Consider the following 18,615-nt stretch of genomic DNA (forward strand, 5'->3'; position numbering starts at 1 on the left):
GCAGGGGGCACAGGTTCGATCCCTGGTCAGGGACCTAAGATCCCCCAAACTGTGCGGCTTGGCCAAAAGAAAAGGAAAATTTCCCTGGCAGCCCCACACAGGAAAATGCGCGCGCGCACACACACACACACACACCCCGCACCCTCCCTTCCCCGGCAGCATCTCAGATGCTTTGGTGCCGAGAGCGAGGCACAGGCCCATCCTCAGGGGGTGCCTTGGAGCAGGACCCTGAAAACCCTCCCGCCCCCAAGTGCTCGTTTCCTATCCTTCCCAGAGGCTCCTTTGGACCTGGAGGGGTGCAATGGCTCCCCCGACACCGCAGAACGGTTGGCGCAGATGGCAGGGTTGCTGCCTGCCTTGTGGCCTCCACGGGTGGTGGCAGAGGATTCTGCCTGGAGGCGCAGCCGCCCAGCCGGCTCTCCCCAGCCCACCGGAGCTGAGAGGAAATTCATTAAACCTGCCTAATGACAAACGCTCTGGCAGGCGGCAGGCAGAGAGCGATGGCTCCAGAAGCTGGCCAGATGGGAGTCGGCCCAGGTGGCTGTTTGAGACTCGGGCTTTTATCAGAGACTCAGCTTCGGTGGGGACGGGGGGTGGGGGGCGGGGGGCGGGGTGTTCCCTGGCGTCAGGCCAGACAGGACTTTATTTTCCTCAGGTGCCCAAGCCCCGCTAGCCGGCCACCCGCCCCCGCCCCGGGCTGGTCCCGGTGAAGTAGGCGGGCAGACCAGGCCTAACCGCCTCTCAGCGACTCCGCAAACCTCCTGACCGACCTGAGCCCCCAGCCCAGGCCCTGGCCCCAGGGCAGCTACGAGGAGGTGATGGACAAGAGGTGGGCCGCACCCCAGCCCCCCATCTGAAGAGGAGGAAGAGTACCCCCCACCCCGACCCCCATGTGCCACAGGATTCCCTCTGCTCCACGACAGCCCCTCCCCCAGAGGGCGGGGCAGGACCCCTGCTCTCAGAGGCGCCTGGCAGGGCCCCCCCACCAGGCTGGCCCCCTGCTGCCATGGTAACAGCGTCTGCAGAGGCCGCAGGACCCAAGCACAATCTGCCAGAGCGCTCATGGTGACAGGGAAGCAGGCCTCAGGGTGCTGGGCGTAGCTCATTCTAACTCAAGTGGCCGTGCGTGGAGGGAGTTGGTGGGAGGGGGGCGGCGAGAGCACCCAGGGCACGGGGGCTTCAATCTGGCTCCCCGAGGATGCCCTGCTCCACCCGACCTGCTGAATCCAGAGCTGGGGGGTCAGGGCCCTCGTGTGCCAGGACGTTCTTGAACACCCAGGTGTGAGGGCCGCTGGCGCTGAGCACGGCTCCACGTCCCCGAGAGCCCGGCTGCCGCTAGGATGCCCCCAAGCCCAGCAAGAGGAGCGGCTCCTCCGCGAGGAGAGGCGGCCTGGACACCTGGACGCCGGGGATGGTGGGGGATGATCGCTCCCCCAACCGCGCCCCACTCACCTCCGCAGGGAGGAAATGAGAGACAGGGACAGCAGAACAGTGGTTCCAGGTTTAATCGAGGCTGGGGACGGGGCTGCACTGCTGCTTAGAGAGGGCCCCCAAGCAGCAGCAGCCTGGGCCCCAGGCGGAGCATTTGCTTTTTGCAACTGAATACAGGCAGGTGGCAACACCAGAAACAACTCAAGGCCCTCCTGCCCCCGTCCTGGACCTGGGGGGACACAGGGGGCGGCTCAGCTAACCAGGCCTTCTCTTTGGGACAGGTCACCCCCAGCCCTTGGATCTGGAAGTCCTGTGAGCCTCTCCACCCTGCGCCCTTCTGAAGTCAATTCCTAAAGGGGAGGGGAGTCTGGCAGGGAGCCCCGGTGGTGAAGAGCCCCCCTCCCAGCCATTTTGGGATCAATAAATACTGTGTGACACGAGCAGGGAGGGGAACGTACTGGTCAGCGGCAGCAGGGAGCGGAGCGTGCGCACCCAGCCACCCTCTCCCGCACCCAGCCCGGGCGGGCGGGGGGCGTGCGTGGCAGGCCTGGGCCGTCCACACCCCTCACTCCGTGCGCAGGATGATGTGGATGCCAGAATCCGTGAACACGGGCCCGCTCATCTCCCCTGCCCGCAGTGCAAAGGAGGCGTCTTCAAATGGCTTCTGCATCTGACCTGGGGAAGGAAGCATGAGGGATGGCAGGTGGGGGGTCAAGACCCGGGCTGCAGGCCAGGACCAGGCAGGGCGGGCAGATGGGGCTCCCACCTGCACCCCCGGGCACTCATTTGGACTCATCCGTCACGTGGTTTATGGCCCGGTCACAGCGGCGAGTGGGGCCCAGCTGAGGGCGGCAGGGCAATTAGCGAGGCCCCGGGAAGGCTGAGGACAGCGTGAGGGATGAGGGCAGAGCTGTAGTCTCTGCCATGCACGTAAAGATGCGTTCTAGGCATGAACTGGTCTCCCTGCGCCGGTCCCCAGCCCCTGCCACACTGTCTGTCTCCCCTGCCTCCTGGGGTGGGCAGGCGGTCCACAGACCCTTGCTGGCTCCCCGACACCCCTCGCCCCATCCTGGGCCCCTCCCTGATGCTCTGTAGACCCCAGGGATGGAGTGGGAAGGAGGCGGAGGCCTGGCTCCCTCCGCTCCTCCCTTTTCCACAGCCCCAGCTGGAGAGGCCTGAACTCGGGGTTGCTGATCTGACCCCCTCCTCCCCTCACCCCTGGTTTCCCCACCCATGAGGGCGGGGCAGGGGATGCTGGGGGACATGCCCTGGGGCTCTAAGGGGCCCCAGCCTTACACTTCCAACAGGAGGAGAGGAAAATGGCAGCAAGTACCCACCTTGGGGGGTCCGTGATGGGGACAACTGAGCAGGGAGACACACGGATGGACTCCCCACCCCAAAAGAGAATGTCACTGGGGAGAAGGCTCTGCGGCCACCACCCCCAGCAGGGCGGCCTCTGAAGCCTGAGGGAGGGACTTTGCTGCCACCTGGTGGACTCCAAAGGCCCATGCGGCAGGCGTTACCCCTCCCGATCTCTAGGTGGTGGGCGGGCGTTGGTGGGTCAGAGGGTCCTGCCGGGGTTTGGTGGTGCCCATTCCTCGCGCACCTCTGCTGAAGGCACCCAGGTCTCCCCTGGCCTTGGCGGAGCTGCAGTCGCTGAACTGTGAGGCCAGAGATTCAAAGTCCTCTTCTCCCGACTTAATCTTCTGGATGTAGCCTGCGAGGGGGACACACAGGGAGACCTCCCCGTCAGGGCTGGGGCGGGGCAGAGGGCTCCAGGGAGGGCGGCACTCCACTCAGAAAGTGCTTTTCACGTGCATGCACACCGTGACCCTGTGGTGACCGCAACAGCCAGCTGGTCTCACGTCCCATCCCTATACCACCCGCTCTGTCACTCCCCACCCGACACACACTCAGCAACATACAATGAACAGAGCATGGCCTCTTCCTACCCTCACACATACTCTGAGAGAAAATCTACCCCCCAGGCCCTGTTGGGGAGGACAGCAGAAGACAGGACAGAAGTTAAAAAGGGACACTGGGACCCAGGGGTTCCCCAAAAGCCCCAGGGCAGTGGTGGAAGCCCCAGTGGAAAGTTTTCTACAGGCTTCTAGGAGAAAGGCAGGAGGCCAGGGCACCAGCCCAACTCTGCCACAGGAGACGGCTGGGTCCTCAGCCCATGGGCCTCAGTTGTCTCATCTGTTCAAAGTGTGAGGAAGGCCAGGGCCGCTTACTGGGGCTTTGTGGAGACCTAGCGGCGGCCTAGCTAGGGCTCAGGAAGGGACACGCGTCATTCCCACAGACTGCGCCCCAGAGACAGCAGGGTGTGCTGGTAGCGCACCAGATTCACCCTCTGTGCAGCCCAAACTGTCCCCATTGGGTACCAATTCTCCCCGGAGGGACAGGGAGGCCGGGCTGATGCTAGGGCAGGAAAAGGATGACTGAGGGGAAGGGCTCCCAGCAGAGGGCGCCAGGGGGCAGCACCGAGCACCTGTGTGACTCTCACAGACCCTGCGTGTGTGGGGTAGGGAAGGGCCGCCAGCCACCCTCCTGAGTCCAGGCAGGAGCCCTTGGAGCGAGAACCCATCCTGTCCTCCCCAGACCACCACCGGACAGCCCCTTGCCTCGAGCTAGGCCTACACGGCTTCCCTGACAGCCACTCTCCTGGGGGGCATTATCCCTGAGGCCCCCGGGGGGACCTGGGACCATGCACCGCCCCCCCCAGCTTAGCGATGGGACACCAGCCCACGCTGGATGTGAGGGGTACCCCGTCACACCCACTGGTGGGTTTCTGAACTCCATGGTGACACCTCTAGCCGTTGCTCCTGTCTGACCTAAACGAGGCTGTGACACGCCTGGTACCTGTCTGAGCACCGCAGGGACACTGCGGATTAATCTACCTGGTGATCTGAGGCCCAGACACGCAGCCAGGCCATCTGCCTAATGCTCAGCTGGTGCAAACCTCCCCTCGGCCCATGGGCCTCCGACTCCCGTCCGACCTCAATGTCACTGTTATCCATCTATCTCCCTGGAACGACGGTGACAGCACACCTATCACTCCCGGCCCACCCCCGTCTCACTGCATGTCACAGCAGCAACTGCGTGTCCCGGTATCTGACCTGCTTGGCTGCTTCCATGGCTGTCCCGGTAGCCCCTGCCTCCCCCGTGTCCCTGTCACTCTCGTCCTGTCCTGACCGTCCCTTTGCTTCTGAGCCTCAACTGTCAGTCATTGCCAGCAGGCCACAGTGACCCACAGCACAGTGCCCGGCACAGACAGACACCTTGACAAATGGCACTTGCTGTCACCGTTCTGTCCCCCCTTCCGTGTGGGCTGTGCCAGCCGGTGACGAGGCTGCCCCTACTTCTCTCTGACCTGCCCACCCCTGGTCCTCCTCGCCTGCACCTCGCAGTCTGCGCCGGCCGTCACTGTGATGCGCTGCCTGGTCAGGCAGGCTCTCCGTCGGATGCGACACAAGCCCCACCCTCTGTGGACGGCTCGCATGCTGCAGCGGCTTCTGCCGTAATGCTCTGCTGTGCTCCCGACGCCGCCCTGGGGCTGCCAGGTAGGCGGTCCCCCTGTGCCAGACGCATTCATGGGTGACTGCGATCTGAACCGGATGTCACTAGGATACCCTGCCTCTACCTCCTCCTCTCCCTGGATTCTGGTTGCGTCCTCGGCCTCACCCGGGCGGCACCAAGATATCTCCTCTCTCTTCTGTCTGGACCTCAGCAACAGCGGCCAGGGGATCCTGAGTGCACAGTGCCCCCCAGTGCACCTGCCCGCCTCCAGGTACCGTGGGGGGCGCTGCTGCACACGCCCAGCACTTGGGGAGTCGGGCCCAGCCCTGAGCCCGGTACAAGCACCCCCCTGCTGCATCCTCTAGCAGCTGGAGCTGTGGGCACAGTGGCAGGGAACCCCCGAGACTAGGCGGCCTGGCCAAGGCGCACACACAGTGTATGTGTGCAAGCAACAGCAGCCTAAAGACTGAATAAAAGCCAAGCTTTTGCCCCCCCATAGTTTTTTGTTTGTTTGTTTTTTTGGGGTTTTTTTTTTGGCCAGCCGCATGGCTTGTGGGATCTTAGTTCACTAGGCCCTCGGCAGTGAAAGCGGAGTCCTAACCACTGGAATGCCAAAGAATTCCCATGTCCCCCATAGTTCATAGCACCCAAATCTTCCTCTGACCAGCCAACTCTCTCAGAAAATATTCTGCTTGGATGGGAACCTGAAATGATTTTGTTTAAAGAAACAACGCTTCCTTCCTGAACTTCCCTTTCAAAAGCTGACCTTCAGGGGTCTGGCCACAAGTCAAGATGCAAGGCTACATTCAGAACCCCCTGTGTCCCCTCAGCTCAGTCTTACACCCCCCATGGTGTCCTGCCCGGTCTTGCCCCCCCACACACCCCCACCTCTCAGCCTTTGCTTAACCTTTGTTTAATCGTCTCTTCCCACCCGAGGCTCATCTGCTGTCCTCTGGTCTCACCCAGGAGTCTCCCTAAGGCCCCACTAGGCGAGGTGCCTCCCTGGGCCCTCCATTTACCCCTTTCCTGTTTGTGCGTCTGTTGCCACCTCATACGGGGAGGAGAGGGACCAGGTCGGCCTTGCTCACTGCTGTGTCCCCAGCTCCCCGTGCTGTGCACTGAACAGGTGTTCACTAATGTTGAAGGAATTCGTGAATAAATGAGACAGAAACAGGCCACGGGGAAGGAGAGAGAGGGATCCACCACTGGGCTCTATAGACGGAAATGCTGGACTCTCATGCCTTTTTTCTATGAACCTCAGGCTCAAATGCTGCAGAGGAGGCAAGAAAGGAAGTGCAAACCAGACACCCCGGGCTGTTCCCAGCAATGCCCTGCCTCACCCGACCAGCAACACCCCCTACCCAGACAGCGTCCATCTAACCCTCACCCAACGGGGCAGCTGAGGCAGAGCAGGGTGGCTTGTGGACCCCAACTACTGTGTTCGGATGCCAGCTCTACCGATCCTGAGCTCTGCGACCCTGGTACGTGACTTCGTCTCTCGGAGCTTCACTTGCCTGGTCTGTAAAATGGGCTAATTATCAGCTCTGACCTTGGAGGGCTGCTGTGAAGGGTAAAGGAATTACTGCCAGAACAGTGCCTGGTGCAGAGTGAGCCCCTGACAATTACTAGCTGTCAGTCCATAAATAATACGGGTTGAATGTTTATGTCCCTCCAGAATTCATATATTGAAGCCCTAACCCTCCAATGTGACAGTTACATGTAGGGGGACTGCTGCTCACTTCAGGGCCTCCCTGGGACCCTCAGGCCCTGGGCATGTGGGGATGGAGGGATGGGAGTAGGCAGGGAGGGCTTCTCCACGGCCTGGCTTCCTTACACAAGGACACTGGCAATGACAGGCAGCCGGTCCCCAGATCCCTGACAAGCCTGTGGCCGCAGCCCAGCAGCTGCAGAGGAGCCAGCACTGGGAAAAGGAGCCTCAGCAGAAAATGTGGACACACTGCCGGCAGCCTGTCCCCTCGGGGCAACCGGGGAGCACAGGACCTAAAAGCGAACTGATGGACCCAGGCTGCCGGCTGCAGAGTGTGCCGCCCAAATCCTGATCTCTTTATCACCTGGAACAAGCCCTTGACGAGAACAGGGGAGGGGGGAACAACATCCACTTTCACGAAAGAGAAAACCAAGCCCAGGCGCCCAAAGCTTGCTGATGTGGCACACAAGTGTCTGGTTACCGAGCGCACCATGGCCCGGGCCATCTCACTGCACCCTCGTCAGGACCCCCGAGGGGGCCTGCCTCAGCCCCATCTCAGGACACTGAATAAAACCACAGGCCAAGGTCACTGGAGGGTCTGCACGCTAAACCCACCAGGCCTCCCGCATCCTGGCCCAGAGCTCCACCCATGGGCCATGGGGAAGCAGCAGGGAGCTCTTGGTAGGCGGAAGCCTTGTCCAGACCATGGTCCCCAGCACACACTCCTAAATGACTGGGGTCGAGGCTCTGCTGTGTAGACAGCAAGCGGCCGGCACTGAGCCCACTGCTCTGCTGAGCGTTCAGCTGCCGGCTGTGGCCCCTGGACCTTCACGGCCACCCGGTCCCCATCCTACAGATGAGGCAACTGAGGCTCTGAGAGTAAAGACACTTGCTGGAAGCTACGCCGCTGGCACCGAGATCCATCTCTGTGTGACTCCAGGGCTGGGCCACACTGGTTCTGACCTTACCCCACCCCTGTCCCTCTAATCCATCACCCCATCCTCCCGATTCTGCCTCCTAAATCTCTCTAGAATCTACTCTACCTGCTTCCTACCTGCCCCAAGTTCAAGTCACAGTGTTTCTAGTTGCGATTCCTCCCACAGCTTCCACCAGGCCCTCTGGCACACGCAGGCATGTCGGACCCCTGCTAACACTCCCGAGTGTGCACTGACTTAAGGCCAGGCCCCAGGGCCCAGCTGCTTACTGGGCACACCCCCAGACACCCCTTCCCAAGACCCAGGCTGACCTCAGCACCCCCAGGCTCCCACTGCAGTGTGAGCCCCACCAGACACATCCCCGTCCATCCTAGAGCTGGGTTGGGGGGCACCCTCACCTGCCACCCCCAGGCAGTCCCCAGGGCCCAACAGCTTTCCTTCCACGTGATGCTCAGATATCCCCATGTCCACCTGCCGTCTCTGGCCAGGACTGCCGCAAGGGCTTCTGTCTCTGGCCTGCTGCTCTGCGGAATCCAGGTCCTCTCACGGTTGCCTTGCCAACGTCTCTTCCTCAGACCCTCAGATTTAGTGAGTCCCTCCCCAGACTGTGCCTCTTCCCAATCCCCTCAACCAGTGATGGCACCTCCAGCTGCTCAATCTCCAAGTGCCCATCACCCCTTGCTCACTCATGTGGTTCGGAAGCCTCAGAACAGGGACCCCTCTAGGAGCTAGGAGGACCCAAGAGGTCATCTCGTGATTCCTCTGGGTTTCCTGCCACGTCCTCTTCCCCTGGGGCCGCCAGACCCCGCTCATTGCTCACAGCTCACCGCTGGTCCAGCCAGCCTGGGCCCTGGGCCTTCTGGCTTTCTTGGCCTGTCACCCTCTAGCCACACGGCTCTCTCCTAAAAGCCAGCGCCACAGGGCCCCCCTCCCAGTCACACGTGGCCATGTGTTTCCTGCTGTCTCTGGGAAAGGACCCGAACTCTTGGCCTCACTCTGGGCCGTCCTCCACCTGGCTGGGACCTGCCCTTGAGGGGTCTCATCCCTCTTCAGTCCCCTCCACAGCCTTCCCCCGAGTCCTACCTACAGCCGAGCCACAGGCCTTCATTTCTGCCGCTTCCTCTGCCAGGGATCCTTCTCGCTTCCTCCTGATTCAGGAAACCAGGCTGCGGGCGCTGCCGTGGGCCAGGCTTTGTGTTGGGTGGCAGGAATACAGTGGGGAAAGAGACAGATCCAGTCCCTGCCCTCATGGAGTTCAGGAGGTGAGCTCTTTGAATCTGCCTTCAAGATTCTGTGCAAGAACTTGGCTCTGCTCTACAAGGCTGGGAGGTAGGAGGCTAAGAGGTGCCATTTAGCAGGTGCCAGACACTATATGGGGGGTGCAGGTGTAGGCGTAGCTCAGGAGGTGAGCTTTTTGAATCTGCCTTCAAGATTCTGTGCAAGAACTTGGCTCTGCTCTACAAGGCTGGGAGGTAGGAGGCTAAGAGGTGCCATTTAGCAGGTGCCAGACACTGTATGGGGGGTGTAGGTGTGTTTAAGTAATATCCCACAGGCCAGGGACTTCCCTGGTGGCGCAGTGGTTAAGAATCCACCTGCCAATGCAGGGGACATGGGTTTGATCCCTGGTCCGGGAAGATCCCACACGCCGCAGAGCAACTAAGCCCGTGTGCAACAACTACTGAGCCCGTGTGCCACAACTACTGAAGCCCACGCACCTAGAGCCCGTGCTCCGCCACAAGAGAAGCCACCACAATGAGAAGCCCGCACACCGCAACGAAGAGTAGCCTCCGCTCGCTGCAACTAGAGAAAGCCCGCGCGCAGCAATGAAGACCCAACGCAACCAGAAATAAATAACTAAAAAAAAAAAAAAAAAAATCCCACCGGCCAAGTACCGGACCAGTGATGTCATAGCAAAACAACAGCCAATATGGACTGATTATGCCAGGGCTGTGCTAATAACACCCGTCATAATAGCCACCAGCAATCACAGAACATTTACTAGATGCCAAGGCTGTTATTCATGCTTTACTGCATTAGGTCAGAGTCTTCTCAGCTACCCTATGCAGTGGGTCCTATTATCATAATGCTAATTTTACAAGTGAAAAGATTGAGGCTCTGAGATGTTAAGTAACATGCTCAAGGTCACACAGCCAGGACCTGGCAGAGCTGGATGGGCACTCAGGCTATTTGGGCATGGGAGAGAGATGGGTTATGTGGGGTTGGAGGGCCCGGGAGGGGTCTGGGATCTCTGGTGAAAGAGGCTGAGTGGATGATGAAACCACACGTGTGATCCAGACCAGCACTGTCCAACAGAACTTCCTGCAAGGATGGAAACATTCTGTATCTGTGCTGTCCGAGATGGCAGCCACTAGCCACATATGGCTACTGAACAGTGTGGCCAGTGTGACTGAGGACCCAATCTTTAATATGACTTAAATTTAATTAATTTAAATGGAAATAACCACATGTAGGTGGTGGTGGCCACACTGGACAGCTCTAGACCAGGGTGCTGCGAACTATGTCCCACGGGTCAAATCCTGCTGTTTTTGTAAATAAAGTTTTATTGGCACACAGCCACGCCCATCTGTTTACGTATCATCTATGGCTGCTATGGAGTTACCAAGCAGAGCTGACAGAGACTGTATGGCCCACAAAACCTAAAATATTTACCATCTGGCCTTTTCAGAAAAAGTTTGCCTACCGACTGCTGCTCTAGACTGTGGAGGAAACACAGAACAGAACGAGGAACAGCCTTCTCCTTCAGGGCAGAGTTAATTCACCGATTCTACCTTTCCAACCTCCCTCCTGACCCATCCATACACGTGCCCCAGGACCCTGCTTGATGATACTACTATCAAGGATAGCTCCCACTGAACGAGGACCCACTGTGTGCCACGCACTTTCTCATCTCACTGAGTTTTCACGATGGCCCTTGGAGGCAGGTATATGATGCCCATTTTACAGAGGTGAAAACTGAGTCTCAAGGAAGTGACGTGAATGCCCCAAAGTCAAGGAGCTTATAGTGGCATGGCTACCGTCTGAACCCAGGTCTGCCAGCCCCAAGGTTGGGTCCTCCCCACCTACCCTGGCTCACCCTCAGATACCAGCTGGAGAGGAAAAGGAGAGGCAGCCCTGAGAGGCAGGCTCGTGTCATGTACAGGCACTTCCAGGTCTGTCAAGGCCACAGCTGACAGCTGAGCAAGGTGGGGTAGAGGGTCTGGCATGATTTCTACAAGCCCAGTCTGGCCCCTGGGGAGAGGGACCTGCCCCCCCACCCCCACCCCCAGACCCTGTCTCCACCTGTGCTCACCATTGATCAGCTCCAGAGCCTCCTCCTTGGTCCGGGTGATCTTCTCCTGCCGCCAGGACGAGGGCCGCCGTGACTGGCTGTGCTTGACCAGCAGGTGTGAGCAGCGGACCCTGGCGGGCTCCCCTTGTCCATTTTTGCCGCCGCCAGTGCTATTGCCACTCGGCCGCTCCCACTGGCTGGCGTTAGTGATGTGATTGAAGTAGTACACCCGGCCTGGAAGAGGGGGGAGTGGAATTCAGCTGCGACCTGCTCAAAGGACACCACCGTGAGGCCGTGATAAGGGACTGGCCAATGAGATGCCTCCATTCAGCCAACCCACTGCTGTCCACCAGTGCCACCAGGCCTTAGGAAGCTAACATTCTAGGTAGGGGCAGACAGACACCAAACAAGCAATAAGACCACGTTATAACTTCAGTCATTCATGACTTCAAGGGGGAAAATAACCCCAGGTGAGGAAGAAAGGTTCCAAGCGTGCACTCAGCAGCCAGACCGCCTGTTCAAATCTGCCACTCTGCCACTCACTCACTGTATGATCAACCTTCCCTGGGCCTCGGTTTTCTCACCTGTAAAATGGAGATAACAGCAATACCTGCCTGAAGGGTTGCTGTAAGGGCTGTATGAGTTCATATCTGTAACGTGCTTAGGATAGCACCTGGCACACATTAGGAGTGTGGTAGCAACTATTATGTCCATTTTATAGACCACAAAACTAAGCAACATTTCCTGGGTGTTTACTCTGCTCCAGGCACATATGGGGGAGGCAGGAACTGTACCCATGTGCGTCAGACACAAAAGCTCTGCTCTTTTCCCCTACCCAGTGTACTCTGCTGCAGAACTGGGGGCCAGAATTACTGGGGCCAGATGTTACCCAGAGACTAAGGAGCATGGAGTGAGGGCCGCAAACAAGAAGCTTAAAGTAGGACTCAGTAGAGATAGGGTGTCATTCCAGGGGCGGAGAGTTTGCCTGGGTTACGTGGAGGACTTGTGCCCACCATTGTGAAGGGCTGGATGTCACCCATGGGGAACACTGTTAGGGTTGAACTGGGAAGAAATGGAGGGAGTGGGGGCCCAGAATTGGGCAGAGCATCAGCTTTATGCTGCAGGTCACAGCCACAGGCCAGGGCTGCAACAGGGTGGGTGACAGCTGAGCCACTGACTGCCTCTAAAACCTTGGCAATGGGCTCCATCTCCCTGAACCTCAGTTTTCTCACCTGAAAAGTGGGGGTGAGGTGAGAGAACAAGGACATCAAACCTCATGGGGTTCATGTGGAGAGCTGATGATGATGTATGCAAAGTGCTCACCAGAGCTCCTGGCGTTCAATAAATCGGAATTCTTACTGCGACTGTGATTACTGTGAGCTCTGGTCCGGCGGAGTGAAACACTGGACCTCAGTGTATCTCAGTGGTTTGCAGTAACAAGGGCAGGGGGCTGTGGAGTCAGACTGACTGGATTCTAACCCAGCCCCCACCCCCTGAAATGAATGACCTTGAGCGAGTTCCTTCAGTTTTCTGGCCTCAGTTTCCTGACCTGCAAAATGGGAGTAATAACTACCTACCTTCCAGAATTGCAGCCATTCAGAGAAAGAAAACACCTAAAACGCTTGGCACAATGCTTGGCACTGAGATAAACGTGCCCTATTATTGACATTATTATTGGGGGAAAAACCTTAAATCGGGTCCCGGAGCACGGGGGGATGTTCTCAGGCAGAATACCACCGGGCGGATATCGCAAACTCAGAATTAGGTATGGATGGCAGCAGGCATGTTAGCAGTAGGAGGTTGTGGACCCGAGGCCGAGCAACCCTGGGGCCCCGCCCTGAGCATGGGGTTGGGGTGTCCTCCCCCAGGGGTGCCCCCTGGGCCCAGCGGGGTGCAAAGACCTTCTCCCCGGACGTCAAGTGCATTAGGCCGAACGAAAGGTGTCAGTCAGATCGGCAGGGCCAGGGACATCCCTGAGGGAGTGCCGAGGGATCATCGTCCCCCTACCACCCCGACAGTGCGAGGGGCCTCTCCGGCCCCGCCCCTTGCCTCAGTTTCCTCAGAGTTCCCCACTCCTCAGGCTCGCAGCCCTCACGGGGTGAGCCGGGCCGTCACCCTGGGACTACGCGGAGGAGCCAAGACCCCACGGCAATCGAGCGGCGGCGCCGCGCCCAAGGGGCGAGCTCGAGCCCTGCTTCCGCGGGCCCTCGCGGCCCCGCCCCAGCCCCGACCCCTACGGCACCTGAGCTGCGGCTCATGCGCTTCTCCCAGCCGGGCGGCAGCTTCTCCTCGTCCGCCATCTTCCCTCCTGCCGCAGAGCCCGCTCCGCCTCCGCCGCACCGCCTCTGCCGCCCGCGCCTGCCCACCGCTGCTGCCGATTGGCTGGGCCCGCCCCGCACCGGGGTCTGGCGACGACACTCATTGGGTACCCCAACTGTCCGGACGGGCTCTCTGGCTTCCTATTGAGCAGAAGCGGGGGTGGGCGGGACCTCCCACGGTTTTACCTGGGCCCCGCCCCCGGTCGGCCTCACCCAGGCCCCGCCCTCCTCCTTTCCTCGGCCCCTAAGTGGTGGGAAAGGGACACGAGCCCTCCTTGTCAACGCCCTTTGCCGAGCTTCAAAGAAGTCCTCACCTCTCCTTTGCGTCCTTCGCCGCAGAGCTCATCCGATTGGCTACTGCAGCAGCAATTCCCGCCTTCCTAAGCCGTACCCGGAGGGCCGCAGCTCCCCATGCGGAAGTGTCTGGTTTGTGTGGAAGTAACTGCAGCAGAGAAGGTTCTTGGCAGAGGCTGCGCTGCCTTTGCTGTTGCCATAGCAACGAAGTTACCTTGGTGATGAACAGCTAGGAACCCAGAAGCCTAAATTTGGCTCCTCCATCCTCCCTCTTCCCACCTGTTTCCTCCAGATGTCCAAAGCTAGCCCACCTCCTTTTAATTTTTTGTGCAAGTCTCTTTCCCTATGCTACTGACCCAAACACCTTACACTTCCGTTGGAGTCTACTTTACTTCACCTATTCCCTCCCAGTCTGGCTTCTGCCTCCGTCCTGGGTGACCAGTGGGTGTTGGCATTGCCATTCAGATGGGACAACATGGGAGGCGCGGGTGGGAGGATGATGAGCTCAGTTTGAGTCAATTTATTTTTTTAATTTATTTTTTATTTAAGTATAGTTGAATGAGTCAATTTAAAATTAAGTCTGTGGCACTCGTGGGACACTGGGGAGGTGGTTGGAGACCTAGGGCTAGAGACAGACATGGGAGTCAAGACACCAACAGGGAAGAGTTCAACTACAGTTCATCTATAGCATAGACCCTTACATAACCGTTAAAAAGAATGAGGTGCAATGACATGAAACACAGGGAAACATGTCTATGACAAATTATAGAGGCAGGATGGAGGTTGAAGGTTAACAGCACTCAGGAGCCAGATTGCTTTGGGTTCAAAGCCTGGCTCTACCATTTGCTATGACCTTGAACAAATTACTTAACTTCTGCACTTCAGCTTCTCCATCTGCAAAATGAGGGTAAGAAAAATACATATCTCATAAATACCTTTGATGTAAAGATTAAATGAGTTAATCTATATAAAGCACTCAAAAACAATGTCTGGTCCATAGCAAGGATATGTGTTGCTGGGTGAAAAAAAAAGCAAGTCACAGTACAGTGTAGCAATTATAGTATGTATGAAAGCATAACAAAACGAAAAACAAATCAACAAAAATTAATTATGTGTATTATTAGAGTATGTATAATTATCTCAATTGTGTAAAAACTATAGCTTTATATCACAGAAAATTTCTGGATTTATTCAAATATGTTAATGAGTAACACTGGTGATTCAGGTGAAGGAAGAAATGGGAACTTAAGTTCTAATATAACATTTTGATTCTTTTTTACAAGCATATATGAGCACAGTAGTAATAATACTTTTTAAAAGATAATTTTAGACTTAGGGCAGAGCTGCAAAAGTAGTATAGTTTCCTATGTCCTTCACCCAGCCTTCCCTTATATTAGCATCTTACATAATAGAACAGAGGCTCTCAGCTAGGGGTGATTTTGTTCCCCAAGGGACATTTGGCAATGTTTTAAGACATTTTTGATTGTCACAAATGGAGGAAAGGAGATGCTACTCGCATTTAGTGGGTAGAGGCTGCGTATGTTACTGAACATCCTACAATGCACAATTATCCACCCAAAATGTCAACAGTGCCAAAACTGAGAAATTCTGCCACAGAATAATGATCAAAACTAAGAAATCAACATTGGTACAATACTATTAACTAAACTAGACTTTAAAAGAATTTCCCCCGTTTTCCCACTAATATCCTTTGTATGTTCCGGGATCTACATTGTCATGTCTCCTTAGTCTCCTCCAATATATGTCAATTTCTAGGTCTTTCCTTGTCTTTCATGCTCTTGATACTTTTGTAGAGTAGAATGTCTCTCATTCTGATGTTTGGTCATGATGGGGTTTGTCTGGTATTTTCTCATGATTAGATTGAGGTTATGCATTATTGGGAGGGATACCACAGAGATGATATGCCCTTCTCAGTGCATCATACTGGGTGATAAATGATGTTGCAATGTATTACTGGTAGTATTAGGGTTTCAACTGCTGCATAACAAATTACCCCACAATTTAGTGGATTAACATTTGCCATCTCAGTTTCCAGTACAGTTTAGCTGGTGTCAGCAAGGGCGTCTGTGGTCTTATCTGAAGGCTTAACTGGATAGGATCTGCTTCCAAGCTCCCTCATATGGTTGCTAGCATGATTCAGTTGCTAACAGGATACTGGACTGAGGACCACAAGTTCTTCACTGGCTATTGGCTGGGGGCCAGTAAGGCAGCTCACTACCTGGCATCTGGCTTTCATCAATGAGCAAGAGAGCAAGCAAGACAGAAACCAGTCTCTTCACAATCCAATCTCAGAAGTGATATACCATCACTTATGCCATATTCTGTTTGTCAGAAGTTAGATCTACCCTATACTCAAGAGGAGGGGATCACACAAGGGTATGAATACATGAGATCATTAGGGGCCATCTTAGAAGCTGCCTCTCACAGTTGTGATGTTTTTGATCACTTGGTTAGGGCAGTATCTGAACTATTTTCCCCTTTGTAATGAATAACTACTTTTGGGAGAGATACTTTTGAGACTGTGCAAATACCCTACTTCTGCTTAAACTTTTGCCCACCAATTTTAGCATCTATTAGTGCATCTTGCCTACAGCAATTGTTACTACGGTGATGCAAGGGTGGGTGATTTCTTATTTCTCTCTTTCCTTCTACAACTAACTGAAATCCTTTTGTAATGAAGAGTTGTCCCTTCTCGCCCACTCATTTACATATTCAGTTATTTATACGAGCATGGGCTCAAGGATATTTAATTCTTTGGGTTATAATCCAATACTATCGTTATTTTGTTGCTCAAGTTGTTCCAAATTTGGCCACTGAGAGCTTTTTCACAGGTTGGCCTCTGTGCCCTTTCAACGTGCTTCCGTCCTTTTTATTTGAGTACTTCTTACCTTCTGGCACACAAATTTTGGGGTTTGTTTTTTAAGCAAACAGGTAAAGAGGATACTGACCTATAAGAGCAGGAAAATACAGGCTCAGCTTGTATTTTCCCTGCCCTAGCTCTGGAATCAATTACTTCTCCTCCCCCCCACCCCCACCCCAAGTACTTCTCCCAGAAGCCCTGGTTCCTTTTATTGGAGAATATTATTTAGAAACCAAGATCTGGCTGCTGGGTGTGCTCACTAATACTGGGGTGTCACGGCTTCTGGTCCCTCTAAGTGGGTAAAGGAAATATATGTACATATGCACATGTCTGTATTTCTACATGTGTCTGTAAACATATTAAACAAAAACCATGAGTCCACACTGATAACTCCCAACTCTAATCCAGCCCCACAGGGTTCATTCTACCCACCCCCTTCCACTGTACCCTCTCCTGGTTTTATTTGTAACTTCTTTCTCCAGCAGCAAGAAAACTGGCTCTAATTATATACAATATATTATCCAACCCTGTGTGTGTATACATGTACAAAACTAGTTTCAGATTTGCTAAATCATACCACTGTGAGGAACATAGTTACCAACTAAAGTACAGTGTTTGTGTATAATTCTTTTTTCTTTATCCTTACAGTATTAAATCAAATTACTTTTTCAAGGTTATTTAGGTCAGCTCCTTTCTCCCCTAACCCCTTTGGTGGGGTCATGTGATTCATTTGTAATACAGGCAGATTTATTTGACAGCCTGCATTCCATCTTTCTCCCTATATCCTCGTTGGCAAATGCTGAGTCCTGCATCCACCACTACAGTTCCAGACATAGCAGTTCCATCACCACAGAAATCCCTGCATACTGCCCTTTTATGTAAAAAAAAAAAAAAAAAAGCAAACAAAAATCAATAAAAATACTAATTAAAAAGAATGAAACGGATAATTTATATAGAAAGAAGAAAAGTAAAGCATAAAAAAGCAAACCGCTGAATGGTATGCAAATATTACAGAATATATAATTATTCCAATTGTATAAAAACTATAGGTTGTATTTCAGAAAATTTCTGGATTCACTCAAATGTTAATTATTGCCACTGGCGGTGGGGATATTATAAAAATAAGAAACAATTTTTAACAAAACATTTGAATTTTTTTTACAAGCAGTTATTGGCACAGTCTTTTTAAAAATAAAACTGAAGTTTATATAGATGCATTGAAAAAGGTCTGACCTCAGGAGAGAGAATGGGGCCAGGAGTGGGGTCTTACTTTTAGCCTGTACTTTTCTATGCTGATTTGAAAACAAGGACTCACCTTGTCAAGGTTGTCATGAAATTTAAAAAAAAATTGGTTTTTTTTTTTTTTTAAACTTTTGGGTTTTATTTATTTATTTATTTACGGCTGTGTTGGGTCTTCGTTTCTGTGCGAGGGCTTTCTCTAGTTGCGGCAAGTGGGGGCCACTCTTCATCGCGGTGCGCGGGCCTCTCATTATCGCAGCCTCTCTTGTTGCGGAGCACAGGCTCCAGACGCGCAGGCTCAGTAATTGTGGCTCACGGGCCCAGTTGCTCCGCGGCATGTGGGATCTTCCCAGACCAGGGCTCGAACCCGTGTCCCCTGCATTGGCAGGCAGATTCTCAACCACTGCGCCACCAGGGAAGCCCGGGGGTTTGTTTTTTAAGCAGACAGGTAAGGAGGATACTGACCTATAAGAGCAGGAAGAGCAGGGGTACCAGAAAACAGAGATTTCTAACTTGTCAGGAGGAAGTGGAGTCCTAGGGACAGGAGGGAAGCCAAGGGAGCAGGTAGGGAGGTGGCCAATGGAGACCGAGGTGAGACCATCACCCCAGGCAGCTGGCAGGTCTGCATCCCAAGAAGCTTGGTGGCAAAAGGCAGGCAGAAGCCTGGGTGGAGCAGTGGGCTAGACTTGAACATGGTTATGTCCTGAGAGGATCAGCCAAGTCAATACACAGAGAGGGGAGAAGGGATGGAGCAAGGGTCTAGGTGAAAACTCTCAAAGCAGCTCCAGAATGTGGCTCTGGGAAAGGACAGGGCCAAGGTTGAGCCCAGGATCTGTGGCCAGGGGAACAGAAATGGAGTGTTTGGGGTCCTGTCTACTTAAACCTGAGGGAAGAAGGCAGGAGACGGCTAATAACGCCAGGCATCCTGCTGTTTTAACTCCATTATCTCATCATTATCTCATGGAAATGTGACTGTCATCATGGTTCCCCTTTTTAGAGGA

At 54.7% G+C, this 18,615-nt stretch overlaps 1 protein-coding gene across 1 annotated transcript; it reads right to left on the minus strand.

Moving 5' to 3' along the window:
• Nucleotides 1-1,490: 1,490 nt before the first annotated feature.
• On the minus strand, nucleotides 1,491-13,232 carry PIN1 (peptidylprolyl cis/trans isomerase, NIMA-interacting 1). The gene is made up of 4 exons (XM_068537047.1): nucleotides 13,125-13,232; nucleotides 10,904-11,116; nucleotides 3,038-3,148; nucleotides 1,491-2,106 (listed from the first exon to the last, which is right to left on the minus strand). Exons 1-4 carry the CDS (start codon nucleotides 13,180-13,182, stop codon nucleotides 1,997-1,999), a joined length of 492 nt encoding a protein of 163 aa, XP_068393148.1. The 5' UTR covers nucleotides 13,183-13,232; the 3' UTR covers nucleotides 1,491-1,996.
• Between the last annotated feature and the right edge of the window lie 5,383 nt (nucleotides 13,233-18,615).

Source organism: Eschrichtius robustus, chromosome 2 (genome assembly GCF_028021215.1).
Source record: "Eschrichtius robustus isolate mEscRob2 chromosome 2, mEscRob2.pri, whole genome shotgun sequence".
Lineage (NCBI taxonomy): Eukaryota > Metazoa > Chordata > Mammalia > Artiodactyla > Eschrichtiidae > Eschrichtius > Eschrichtius robustus.

Excerpts from the sequence above, each read along its gene's own strand:
- PIN1 (XM_068537047.1), bottom strand. The coding sequence starts at position 13,182 with ATGGCGGACGAGGAGAAGCTGCCGCCCGGCTGGGAGAAGCGCATGAGC. Across the intron at positions 11,117-13,124 it reads GCGCATGAGCCGCAGCTCAG|GCCGGGTGTACTACTTCAAT; the intron begins GTGCCGTAGGGG and ends CCCCTCTTCCAG. Across the intron at positions 2,107-3,037 it reads CCTGGGTGCCTTCAGCAGAG|GTCAGATGCAGAAGCCATTT; the intron begins GTGCGCGAGGAA and ends TTCCTTCCCCAG.